The sequence below is a fragment of the Pollachius pollachius genome (genome assembly GCF_949987615.1).
Source record: "Pollachius pollachius genome assembly, chromosome: 16".
Lineage (NCBI taxonomy): Eukaryota > Metazoa > Chordata > Actinopteri > Gadiformes > Gadidae > Pollachius > Pollachius pollachius.
This window is the reverse complement of record NC_136949.1, coordinates 12,798,501-12,811,223: the sequence shown is the minus strand read 5'-3', so window position 1 is coordinate 12,811,223 and position 12,723 is coordinate 12,798,501. Positions and strand designations below refer to the sequence as shown.

Sequence of the window (12,723 nt, the reverse complement as noted above, 5' to 3'; positions counted from 1 at the left end):
TTTGCATGTATACAGATAGGATGATAGGTTGATAGATCGATAGCTGGAAAAATGGAACAATAAACAGACAGATCTACAGGTTTTGACCATCTGCAGATTAATCTTCCCGTCAAGCTCTACCAATGTGTCCATTATGCGGCCCTTTAGTGACACCTTGTGGTCTTCCAGGGAAGAGTTTTCAGTGGGAGAGGCTCACCAGAGCATCTGCTGAGGATTTTCCAAGGGTCAAATGATATAAATATTTACAAGGCCGGTTTTAAATAGAGAATATATTGATATGCTTTACTTGAAGTAAACAAAGGCTTAGGTCAATAGTAAGAAATGCATTGGGAGATATATAACAATAAGAGGTTATATCAGCATAGTGAAGTTAGGTTTTCCTGTCTCTGTTCATAAAGTGGCATGGCTTTACTTGTTCTATTTATGTGCTTGATACACTTGATGCACCATTACTTTGTTCGACCTCTAATCAGTGTCCAGAGCATGCTTGCAGTGCCCTGCCCCAGAGGAGTAACAATGGCTTGTCATTCAAGTCCAGAGTTGTTTCCTTGTTTGCCATGACTCTCTCGGGTTTTGAAACATTTTCTTGTAGATTGGCACGTGTGTGTTGTGTGTGTGTGTGTGTGTGTGTGTGTGTGTGTGTGTGTGTGTGTGTGTGTATGTGTGTGTGTGTGTGTGTGTGTGTGTGAGGTGTTTCAGCAGAAGAATGTGCAGGGAGACTCCACAGAGCTAGTCGAGCAGGTTTGGCTCACTATATGTCACAGGGAGTACTTGCATCAAATAACTTGTATTTTGATTTTGACACACAATAATTATGTTGCGTGTCAAATCATGTTGCCTGTGTCATTCATATCAATGAATAAAAAAAATGAGTTGCAGGATTTCCACACACATTTGATATTTAACTTACACGGTCAATGGATAACATTGCATCCATTCCACCCATCAACTCACACTGTTCAAACTCACGCATTCACACACATGCATAAACAAACGCACAAACAGAGGATTGCATACACATCATTCATTAGAAATATATGCCACGGAGGAAAATGTACACATCCAATGCAGCTACAATTCTTACATCCCATGTAGGATGGTCCAACAACATGGGCAACTTGAAAGGAAGTTAGTGTAATGAAATATGGAACAAAATATAGACTAGGATAATATTTGATGTGCTTGATATCTGTTACCACATAACTGGTGTCAGATCTGCCGGTAATCCCTGATCAGCAACAGAGGCACGGTAGAAGAGGCAGCAAAAGCTTCTCACAAGCCTCCTGAAGAAGCCTTTCACATTGTTTTCTGTGTCTTGGCTTCAACTTCCTCTAAAACCTCTGTTATCATGGCAAGGATCTTAACTGACATGCAGACATACCTGCATCGCTCAGCACCAATGTCCAGCGTGTCGGGTCGGCACTTGTTCTGCACTGGGCCGGTTTCAGGGGAGCTCCTGTGGAAACATAAATCTCTGTACTTAGAGAGACTAGTGGTGGAGAACGTATGCACTGTATGCACCAGAGCACTACGGTCTATTGTACCAGGCTTCATCTCCTTATGTCCCCTGCACACAGGAGGCTCTAACCCAGGGCCGCAGGTCAGGCATGCGACGTCCACGGCTTGTGTCAACGACGGACCCTGGGAGGAATCAGTCAATGAAGTCGGTCAGTGAATCTATTCATAGGACCAGCCTGCAACAACGTGGAGAGACCCAGGTCTTGGACCGCATCAGGCTTTGGAAACAGGAAAGAGTTTGTTTTTTTTGTTTTACTGGGTGATATTGTATCCTGGCTTCTACATCCTATCTATTATTTTGGTATTTTGTACTATTTGCATCTATTTCATTCTAATTGAACGTTTGTATTTATTATTTTGTTATTGTAAAGCACTTTGTAAGCTGATTTTGAAAGATGCTGTAATATTGAAGTTCTTATAACACCTGTAACATTGGTGTTAGAAACAAACAAAAAAGATGGCTGCAGTCTTTCTGTTCTGAGTGGATAATGCTATATTTTTGATGCAATGCGTAACCCAATTTGAGCCTGATTCCCGTGACACGCCGGACCCATTTCTTTAACTGATTGTGACATTTGACTGTGCTTGTCTGAGGTGTGAGCGAGCATTATGTTCTCCGGCTTGAGGTCTGCCCAATGGTCTCCAGCTAAAGTAATGCTGTGGCCACCTGAGGGTCAAAGAAAAATAGGAACAATACTGTCATTATTATGATAAAACGGCACCTTAAATCAACATTTGAATTATACAATCCTTAAATTGCACATGAGATATCAATATTGTCTACAGATTGATCTACAACAGACCTGTTATTGCATTTCCTGCAAATGCAGAGTAGTCTCAGAGATTGATGTAAAGAACCTCGAACTCCAGACAGATCTGTTGCCCATACAGGAACCAGCCGTAACCGATTACATTCACATCTGTCCCACGTCAAAGATAAGGAGCGCCTGAAGCATAACCATCTGCAATGTTGCACGTTATTGAGACATTTTAAATGATTAGAAACAACAAATTGTTAATGGTAGGCCTACTTTAGTCCGAATTCACAATATTGGAGAGTTGTCTCCACCCACCTAGGGTTCATAAACAAGCATGTGTGCATGTGTGTGTGTGTGTGTGTGTGTGTGTGTGTGTGTGTGTGGACAGGTGTATTCGCTTTTTTTTGACCCATACTTTACCTTTTACACACTAAGCGCACCTTTTCAAAGGCGCTAGCCACGCAAAACCAATACAAAACTTTCAATCGTATAATTATGTGAAACAAATTCTAACTTTATCATTTCCGATGTTAATTCCTATATTCATATCTACGTACTTAAATATAACAACATATATACGAAATAGTAGGAAAAATAAAAAATGCACGTGTGATTAACTTTATAAATAGCTTAAATAGATAACGTTACAGCTCTTTACTGCTTCAGAGTCAAAGTGTGTGTAGTGATTTATGCTTTGCATCCATACTCACCGTCACCATACTGTACACTTGACATGCTCGACACTTTGCCATACTAGACTTACACTAACGGCATACTCTACATTAAGCAAGGTAGTACTTTTTCAATCAATACTTCTTGCAATGGCAACTTTTCGTCTTTATACAACAGTATAGCGCTCAGCTAACACCTGGTGGTCGAGATATAATGTTTTTGGTTGGTAGTCAAGTGCGTCCCATTTTAATCCCCCGCCCACGTTCCTTCTGCCCTCCAAGCGGCTTCCCTGCTACTTATGCCATTACGCAATACCAAGGGCTCAGGCGAGGTGGACTAAACTAACTAAGCAAACGAAGCCCAGACGCCACAAAAGTATGTATTATTGAATTATTATACAGGGACAACAGCTGTAAATTAGCCTTATGGCTATAATCTTTCTTAATTATACATTATGCATTGTCCCTGTCAAATAAACGTAAAAATAAAAAAAAGACTACGCAATCGTGCAGCCAATGAGAGCTCGTGTAACAACAACTCTGCTTTTACTTCAGTGACACTTGGTGCGTGAGCTCCAATCAAAAGGGTTGTATTTGTGGCGCGGGAATTACGTAAAAGAAAAGTAATAAGAAAATGAAAAGGGAAAAGAACTAGCGAAAGGGAAGTTCTGGAAGATGCGTCAATATTAATTGACTCATCCGAGACGACACATTCAGCTCCAGACAAAATCTAAATCCAAAAAGGTGTCGTTCCTGAGAAGTGTATTCAGTAATGAAGTATGTTAAATACCAGCATTATACCTTTATTTCCATTAAATATCCTTAATCCTCCTCCTTTTGAATTGAAACTGCACAGTAAAACAAAAGCAGTCTGCTGAAATGCATCGAAGATCTAGATTGATGTCAGGACGATTGGAAACCATTGATTACTTTATGTCATGTTTAAGGAAAATAGGAGAAAATCGATTGAGGAAACATTCAACCAATATGTAGCAGAGATGAACATAGGTTTAATCAAGATTAAATATATGCCCAAAAAGATCTTACAACTCATAAGGGATCAACAAACACAAAGAAAAACCCCAAGAGCTTTTTCTGGCACGTGCCGTCTCTAGACTTTTACACTTTCCAAGAGTTTTTGGACTTTCATTTGGGGTAAAAAAAAATGTACATACATCTCACCCTCAATACTTTAGTGCATCGATTCCTCATACCCACAACCCATTTTCCACATCTTAAAAACCCCACACATAAATCCATTTATAGAATTATTTACATACAAAGGCTTAGATTAACATCTCCGCTCAACAAACATTTGCTGAGTGGCACATACTTCAAAATAAGTGAACATGAGAAAAACCACGGGTACTTCGTGATCTTCTGCGATAGCGTCGGGAAGCCACAGTATAGTGACATTCTGAAACAGCAATTAATATTTGTACTTGTTGTTTTGGGTGAGGGGCAAGACTTTTTGCCTTCCATTCATTCACGTGGACCGGTTGGCCAGCGAACTTGGCAAGGCAATAAGGGGAGCAAGTCTTTTGGTTATGGGTTAAATGCATGGAAGTCCATCCATGTGTCGGTGGAACCTGTTTAGTTTTACCTTAAAAAACAAATAATGCCATCTGTAAGGTTACAGAGAGCAGAGCAGATAACAACCCTATGATCAAGTAACACACACACACACACACACACACACACACACACACACACACACCAAGAGGTGGTATGATTTTGGAGGTGTGATACACAAAGCATGCAAAACCTGTGGTGTGAAATCAAGGAGATGATACATAGTAGTAACGAATCCCCTATCTGGGATGATAAACAATTTACCATCACAGAAGGAGACGTATACATATCATTAGAGTTGCAATCTTGACTACTTTACAGTAACCACTTGGATAATAACTGCAGAGTATGAACACTGGCTACTTTCTTGTATGGCTAAACATTTTTTTGAAGCTTTTCTTTATACCAATTAGAAACAGAAAAAATAATCAAGAGTTGAATTGACGCACCTTAGAAGCATTCAGGTGACAAGGTTAACGAACATTGTATCACACAAAGAAATCCAAAGAAATCACAACTATTTCAAAAACAAACAGGAAAATAATAAATATTAATCAATGTTTTGTTAGACACAATCCTGCCTCTTTAATATATATCTTAGATATATAGATAGAAGTAACTCACTTGGCCACAGTATGACTTTATGGAGATGAATACCTTTCCAATATTCCAGTTGGTGCATACGTACTCCTGGCTCCCTCTGGTGGTAGGGTGGGGAATATTTAAACCTTAAAACCCTTTCTTGTCCAGTCCCATGAGCTGACAATCCAAAATAGTTTGGTTTGATTCCTGATCATGACCCAAGAGCCACCTTAACCATGGTCCAACGAGAAGATGCTTTCTTCCATTTGAGAAGTAAAGTAATAATAAATCCATTTGACCTGAATAGGTGCAAACTGAAAACAAAAAAAAGGAAGATGACAAATACATTTTCACAACTAGATAAGTGACCGAATGGGAGGTTGGGGTGTGTGTGCATGTGTGTATCTAAATATGACCCTTAATATGGCCCAAGAGACCACCCCTCTATGGGACAATGTTGTAACAATGTTCTGCAGTGAACCTGTGCCGTTATTATTGTTGTTGGTTGTGTTGTACTATTGCCGACCAATCGGAAATGGTAGCGTCCAATAGGAAATTGTCTCTGATCTGGGAGGAGAGCGCTGGTCAGTTGGATTTGTAGAACAAGGGCAGCGGGTCAGCACAGAAGAGGAAAACCCTTTCTCCTTCAAGGGCTCAGCTGGAGACTCACGCTGGTGCATCCTGGGACACGCGCATATACAACACACAGATGACATTGACCTTCTTTCATAGGCCCCAGACAGGTACACTTGTCAGCCTCTTGTGGCATGTCAAAGACAATGCGTTCGTCTCACACACACACACACACACACACACGCACACACACACTCTTCTTTTTTTTTTCTTCTTCTTCTCTCCCCCCCTCCACCCCCCCCCCCCCCACCCATTGTGTCTCTTCTCAGGCTTATCTGGTGTAGTAGACTCTGTAGTAGACACTCTTGGAGCGCCACAGGGAATAGGAGTTGTCGAACTTGAGCAGGTAGACGCCGCGGCCCGGGTACTGGTGGCTGCCGGCGTACACCTCCTCGTGGCAGTCCCGCCGGTACACTGGCACTATCTCGTCCGTCTGGGGCTTCCCCGCCTCCTTCTTGGCCTTCTCCTCCTCACCAGAGGGCTCACCTGGAGGGGGAAGGTACAGGGGTTGGTGGGGTCAAGTAGGGAACACAACAGACGGGACATCCCCTTCACCTGCTGGTTGTTATTAGGATGCGGGCTAGCATTAGCGATACACGCTAACGTCACAATCAATTTTCTATGGCGGATGAATAATAGTAAAAGGTGCAATATTATACCGCTAGGTGTGAGTGTGATAAGCCGTTACAAGACGTTTAGAAAATCTGCCTCTTCTGACATCACAAGTGGGCGTGTCCACCTACATGTGTGACGGATGGATGAGCAACTTTTGCTGCTGTCCACTGACGCTTGTAACAGCTAATCACACACAGCTGGTGGTATAATATGTCAGCTTTACAACTACAAATAAATTTGATAAATGATAAATGATGAAACCAAAAATGGCAACGTGTAGAACAGGATATAATCCGAAGAACCAGAACCAGAGCTGCGGCGAGCCATCCAAAAAACACAAGTTTGCTCCATCCTCAACACAGCCTTGGTCATCGCCAGTCCCACCTTCCTCATCCTCGTCCTCGTCGCTCGACTCCGACACGTGCACGCTGACCGAGGCGGAGGCGGCGTCCGTCCACTCGAAGAACACGCCGAAGCCGATGTCGTAGTAGTCGGTTGCGAACTCCCAGAAGAGGTAGGAGCCCTCCTCGTGCGTGGGCACGCGCACCGTCACCACCTCGCCGCGGCCCACCGTGATCACGCTGTCCGCGTCCTGCCGGATCTTCTCCTTGAAGTCCTTGATCTGCGGCCGCGTCCACATGGACGGCGCCGCGATCACCGGCGCCGAGTCGGCGATCACTGTCGCGCGGCACAACAACAACACTGTTACACACAAACCTACAGACGACCTTTGTGACACTTGCATTTTATCAGCAGCCCGTGAATAAATCGAAGCTTGAGGATCCATTTACAATGGAAATGCGTCGAGATGATTGTCAGCATTTCGTCTGTAGGAGCTGTGGGAAGGCGGGAGCACTTCCCTAATGAGTGAACTGGTTAACTATCACCGGTTTCCAGTAATCTAAACCCTGCACTCAAGTTCTCCTCAAGACATGTCCTTTATCCCAAAGAGGAACTCTAAGGATAGAGTTGCACGTGTGCAACAAGGCTTTGGTTTGTTTTGGGTAGTTCCAGGCGGTCCCTGTTCACCTGAGACCAGCTGAGCTCATTGAGCTTTCCTTTTCCCCCAGGCTTGGGCCACAACAATGACTCTCTGTGTACCTCTTTGTGTCCGTGGCGATGTGTCCGTGTGAGTCTACCCACCTAGTAAGGGTCCGTTCTCTGAGACCTCCTCCGCCGCCTCGGCCTCGGGCTCCCGCTCCATGCTCTCCGAGTACGAGTCCGACTGGCCTCCGTTCACCATGGGGCCCTCGTCACCAGTAGGGGGCAGCGTGGCGCAGAGAGGCGAGGCCGCACTGATCAGAGCATGATCTCCGCCGCCTCCGCCACAGCTGTTGGCGTCCAGGGTGGCCTGCACCACACCGTCCTCTGCATGCTTCTGTAGGGCCGCCTGGGGAGGGGGAGGGCAGGATTCGTTAAAACCTCTCCCCAAAACACAGCGGTTTACGGTCAAACACTCTGAACTAGTGGCCAGTCTTTCCCATGTGAGCTGCATTTATCTGTTCTGCTAAAGGGTGGAAGCAGTGATCTGCATTTCACTTCCCAGCCCCCCATTCTTGTTTTATAAACAATAGACCCCTTAGAAAATCCAGTACAAGAGCAGGCTTTGTGACATATCTGAATAAAAGACTTAAGATAAAAGACCTACATGAGCTTGCTATTCATAGCTTTGTGATAAAAGGCTAGGCCTGAACACTGAAAGGAAATAATGAAATCATTATTATTTCTGACAACCGGCTGTTTAAAGCGGGCTGATTTTGACAAGCAGTTACAGTGGGAGATAGAGTGACGTAGCCAGCCAGCCAGCCTTAGGACAGCAATGGCATCGTATTTCAATGCTGTTAATAATATTCTGCAAGTAGGCTATGCAAATACAGTTTGTACATTATCTCCCTTCAAAATCAACCTGTACTTCCTAACTCGCGTTCATCAATATTTACATAACCCAAGCTTTGCACACATATTGTCCATTCACAAAGGTCAGGACAAATAGGTAGGGTGCACCTCCCACTGATTGGCTGACGTCACATCACATGATATGATATAGCCTCAAATGACAACAGCGTTCATTTAGCACAACCCAAGATCAGTTTCAGTTAGAGAAATTAAACAACATATTTTTAGGACGGTATTAATATGGACAGGTAATCAATTTTACAAAACATTGACAAAGTGTTCTGGCAGCAATGCCAACGCAAAGCTTTACTGTTGGGATTCTTTGATTTGGCTGCTGTCATGTGTTTTTCCTCCTGGGTCGTTTGACGTGTCTAGACATTCTTTGAAGTGCACACACAGCTCGTGTGATGATGCAATTATTTGTCAGGAGGATTTGTATTTTACTGTTTTTAGTTTGGGTGATAATTCTCCCTTCCTCTGTGCTGTTTGCTGGTTGCATTGCTAAGACTGGAATAGGGTGTTCGTTTATCGTCTTACTTTGCGACTGACCGTCTCTGGCCGCAGTGACCCCTACCTGCTGCTGGGCCAGCTGCACCTGGTAGAGCTGCTGCATGTACTGCTGGTAGTGCTGCTCCTGGAGCTGCCGGATAAGGCCCAGCTGCTGTTCGGCACTGCTGGGGTACTGCTGCGCCGCGTACTGCTGGAACTGCACCGCCGTCTGGGCGTTCAGCGCCGCCATGATCTGCTGCCTGGTTGGTTTCACGAACAACGTCAGCCACGTTACCTTCTCAAGCAAGCATAAGCCTTTTGTGGGTTGTACTCAAACATGATCCCCCCTTAGATTTTGTTCCTTTATGTTAGAAGCCGTGATTGAATAACCATTTTACCTGGCCAGACTTGAATACAAATAAACATCTTTCACACAGAAATACTTTGGTCGGTTCATAAGGAGCAGGATTCATGTCCATCTTACACGGGGGTCCTTCCCCCTGAATGATGAATTGTGAAGCAGTCTGGCAGAACCAGAGACCCTCCGCACTGACCTCAGAGAAGGCACCACAGGCAGTTTTCCCTACCCACACAAATCAATAACGTATTGATCTGCCTTAAAACGCCTCAGGACATAGCCACAGTACATGCACACACGTACTTCTGCTGCTCGATGCGTAGCCTCTCCTCTTCCGCCTGTCTTCTCTCCTCCTCCTCCCTCCTCAGCCTCTCCTCTTCCTCGCGTTGCCGCCGCTCCTCCTCCTGCCTCTGTCGCTCCCTCTCCTCCTCCTCCAGCCTGAGTCGCTCCTCCTCCTCTCTCCTGCAGGGAGAAGAGGAGGACAGGGCGAGAGAGGTGGACATGTTTAACGCAGGGGGAAAAATATTAAAAGGATTTCTAAGCACACTGAGGACTGTAACTTTGATATTATTCTGAGATTGTTTTATTGTGTACTGCTTTATTCTGCCTCAATATTCCACGTTGAAGACAATACCTCATAATGTGAGGTATACTATATCAGAAACAAAGCTTTAAGGATAATATATGCGCTTTTAACATAACTAATTTCAAAAGACACAACTGTGCGTGAAGTTTGGACCGTGTTTGATCCAGATCAGACTTGTGTAGTACCGTTTCCTCTCCTGCTCCTCCTTCTCGATCTTGTGCGAGGTGACGTAGGGCGCGAACAGGGTGCAGCACTTGTTGAGCAGCTTGACGAACCCCACCATGGCCTCCTCCTTCTCCATGCTGCCCAGAGCGGCCCACTCCCTCCTGGGGACAGAGGGAGGGACAGGGAGGAGAAGGGAGAGAGAAGCACAGATGAGTTGAGGAGATAATATTGTGTCGGCCAAAATATACAAACCTTTTGGCATTAAATCTTCAAGGTGGTATGTTTACTTTTTAAAATGAGCATTTCAACATCGAATTGTGAAAATGTATTGAGGATTATACAAGACATGCATCATCAATTCACAATTTATATATTTTAAATGTTCTTCTCCCTATTCTTATAAAATTCCCTTTAGGAAGATACGGTATTATCGTACCTGGGCTGTCATGTTTATTATAAAATAAAAATACAATATACAGCAAATAATGACTTTTGTGTGAGGGGGGTCCTCCACACGGGTCACCAAGAGGATATAGATAGACGAAGAAGGCCGAGAGAGCAGCAGACAAAGTGCTATGGCCGAGAGAGCAACAGAGAAAGTGCTATGCTCAACACTCTTTTTCCTGTTTACTGTAACGGATGGGAACGCATGCCAGAGTTAAAAGACCACCCACATACACACGCACACACGCACACACACGGCTGGTGTTACCTGCGGTCGTTGCCCAGCACATCAAAGAAGCCCACTTCGGGGGAGGCGTCTGAGTTGTAAGGGCCCAGTAACACCTGCTTGTGTAGAGCCACTAGTCGTAGCTTCTCCTCGTACGTGGGGTGGAAGGCCTTGCCATCTTTATCTGGGGACACAGGAAACAGCAACATTCTAACTGGTTGGCTTTTGTCTTTTCGGCCTGAATCTGTCATTCATCTGTACTATTGTATTCCAGATAGTTCTGTCCAGCAATCAAGGCACGGTAAAATTGAGGTGTGCTTCTCTCCCATTTTGTAACAGTGTTAAAAATATAAATATAAAAGATTAGCATGAGTAGGGTTCATACTTATACTATACCAAGGACATTTCTGGAAATCTGCTCTTTTCCTTAAAAATCAAATACAAACACCTAGCAACTTTTCATTCCCACAAAATAAGAAACAAGATTAATTTGAGTTGAATGAAGGTAAAAGGCCTCTCTTAATCTTGCACAATGTGGCCTAGCCCAATATGGACACAATACACCGCTTTCTATTGAACAGGGCGGTAAACCAGGCCCAGAACCTGTTTGCACAGCAGTCATCAACTGCCCTTAGATTTCATAATAAAATCAACACTTAAACTGTGGCTGACATTCAGGAAAATCTAAATTGCAGAAGGTTATCTTCATACTGTTGCTGTGCCATTGTCCTCTTAATTGAGACAGAGCAAGACTTACAGGCTCATTGACATTCCAGCATGAGTGTATGTGACATCTAGTCAATACGCCTTTTTACAGCAAAATGCTTGTGGAAGCAGTTAATGTGGAAGATGGATTAGTAAATGTACTACAGGTCAGGATCAATTAGGCTCTAAAATGTAGGATCTGTGATGGGTCAGGCAAAGACTTAATTGTCTCACAAATTATCGTGTGTTAACTTTTCAGTCACCCCTGACTGCATACATCCAGCTGCCAACATGTAAACCGATCCAATAAGAGCAGAAGAGGGCATGAATGACTAAAGAAGGGTGTGTTTGTTGAGTTCGAAAAACAAATGTGTGGTTCCAGATAACTCCATGAATGATACGTGGCTACTTTACTTCCTACATAAAGTAGTCACGTGATTTACTGACCCATGGCGTAAAAGGTAGTCGGGAAAAGTGCGTATATTTTATGACAAGGTTCAAAACGGCTTAGCTACAACATGCTAAACCAACATTTAAGTAATCACACTTTCGATGAGCACGTTACGGGTGTTTTCCCTGATTGGACTTATGTTGTGACATTTGCAAGCAGCTTCTTACTGTTCGCAGTGGGCTTGGCTTGTACTGGGCTAATAGTGCGGTTTGCATGACAACGGCAGCTAAGCGGTGACAGCGCTGATCTCCACCTCAGACAGGGAGTGTAGTAGCAGGGCCCAGACTCATGGTTCTCCCCTCGCTAACAACAAGCACAACGGTAGCTAACAGCACCGTGCATTAAGAATGTAACAAGACATTAAGCAACAAATACCTTTAAAGAATTTCAAGGCCATTCCGTAAAGCTCCAGTAAATCAAACCCCCATTTCTTCTCTATGGTATATTTGTCTGTCGCGCCGTCTTCCCCATCCTCGGCTTCGGCAGAACCAGGCTCCGCCGCCTCGGGCCCGGTAGGAACGGAATCCGATTCCCCAACCCTTCCCGGTTCACTTTCGGAGTCGGGGCTAAGTGTAAGGCCGTCGATGGAGACTTCGAGCCGGCTAGAATTGCCATTGTTGAGGTCGCCGCTCTGAACCTCTGTCGCCATCATGCAGAATGTCAGCCTAAGCGGCCACGTACTTACTTCCGTTATAATTCAGCGGAAGTTCCGGGGTGTTTTTTTTTGGTCACAGAAGTAAATAATGACGTAAAACATGGCGTATCGGGTTAGACGCAAATAACGTCACGGACGGCATTTAAATGTCTTTATATTAATATATTTTAAATGTTAAAAAAAAAAGATATATGTATACTTGCATGGTTGGAAATTATGGAAAATGCATCGCAAAAACAGCACGCCAAAGAGGAGCAGGAAATGTGTCAGCAAAGGGCATGGCATATACTTGCAGACGACCAGTGCAGTCCCCCTGGAGTGACGCTAAAGAGGCTAGAAATAATATAATCTTGGGCTAATATACACTAACGTCTCAAAGGGCTGATTGAGAATATTATT

General features: G+C 44.1%; 2 protein-coding genes across 5 annotated transcripts in view; both read right to left on the bottom strand.

The window, feature by feature from the left end:
• syne2a (spectrin repeat containing, nuclear envelope 2a) overlaps nt 1-3,096 on the bottom strand; it is a 62,004-nt gene extending 58,908 nt beyond the window's left edge. For 3 of the 4 annotated variants that reach the window (XM_079753738.1, XM_079753741.1, XM_079753740.1), the window contains exons 1-4: nt 2,987-3,096; nt 2,322-2,480; nt 1,545-2,185; nt 1,382-1,456 (exon numbers count right to left, since the gene is read on the bottom strand). The gene's annotated coding sequence lies outside the window, so the exon portion shown is untranslated. The remainder of the gene's footprint in view (nt 1-1,381; nt 1,457-1,544; nt 2,186-2,321; nt 2,481-2,986) is intronic. The other variant, XM_079753739.1, reaches the window with a different exon arrangement.
• Nucleotides 3,097-5,971: 2,875 nt separating this feature from the next.
• acbd3 (acyl-Coenzyme A binding domain containing 3) lies at nt 5,972-12,344 on the bottom strand. The gene is made up of 8 exons (XM_079754117.1): nt 12,045-12,344; nt 10,556-10,697; nt 9,864-10,004; nt 9,396-9,554; nt 8,820-8,994; nt 7,493-7,739; nt 6,734-7,027; nt 5,972-6,220 (listed from the first exon to the last, which is right to left on the bottom strand). The coding sequence occupies exons 1-8, from the start codon at nt 12,319-12,321 to the stop codon at nt 6,006-6,008; spliced, it is 1,650 nt and encodes a 549-aa protein (XP_079610243.1). The 5' UTR covers nt 12,322-12,344; the 3' UTR covers nt 5,972-6,005.
• Between the last annotated feature and the right edge of the window lie 379 nt (nt 12,345-12,723).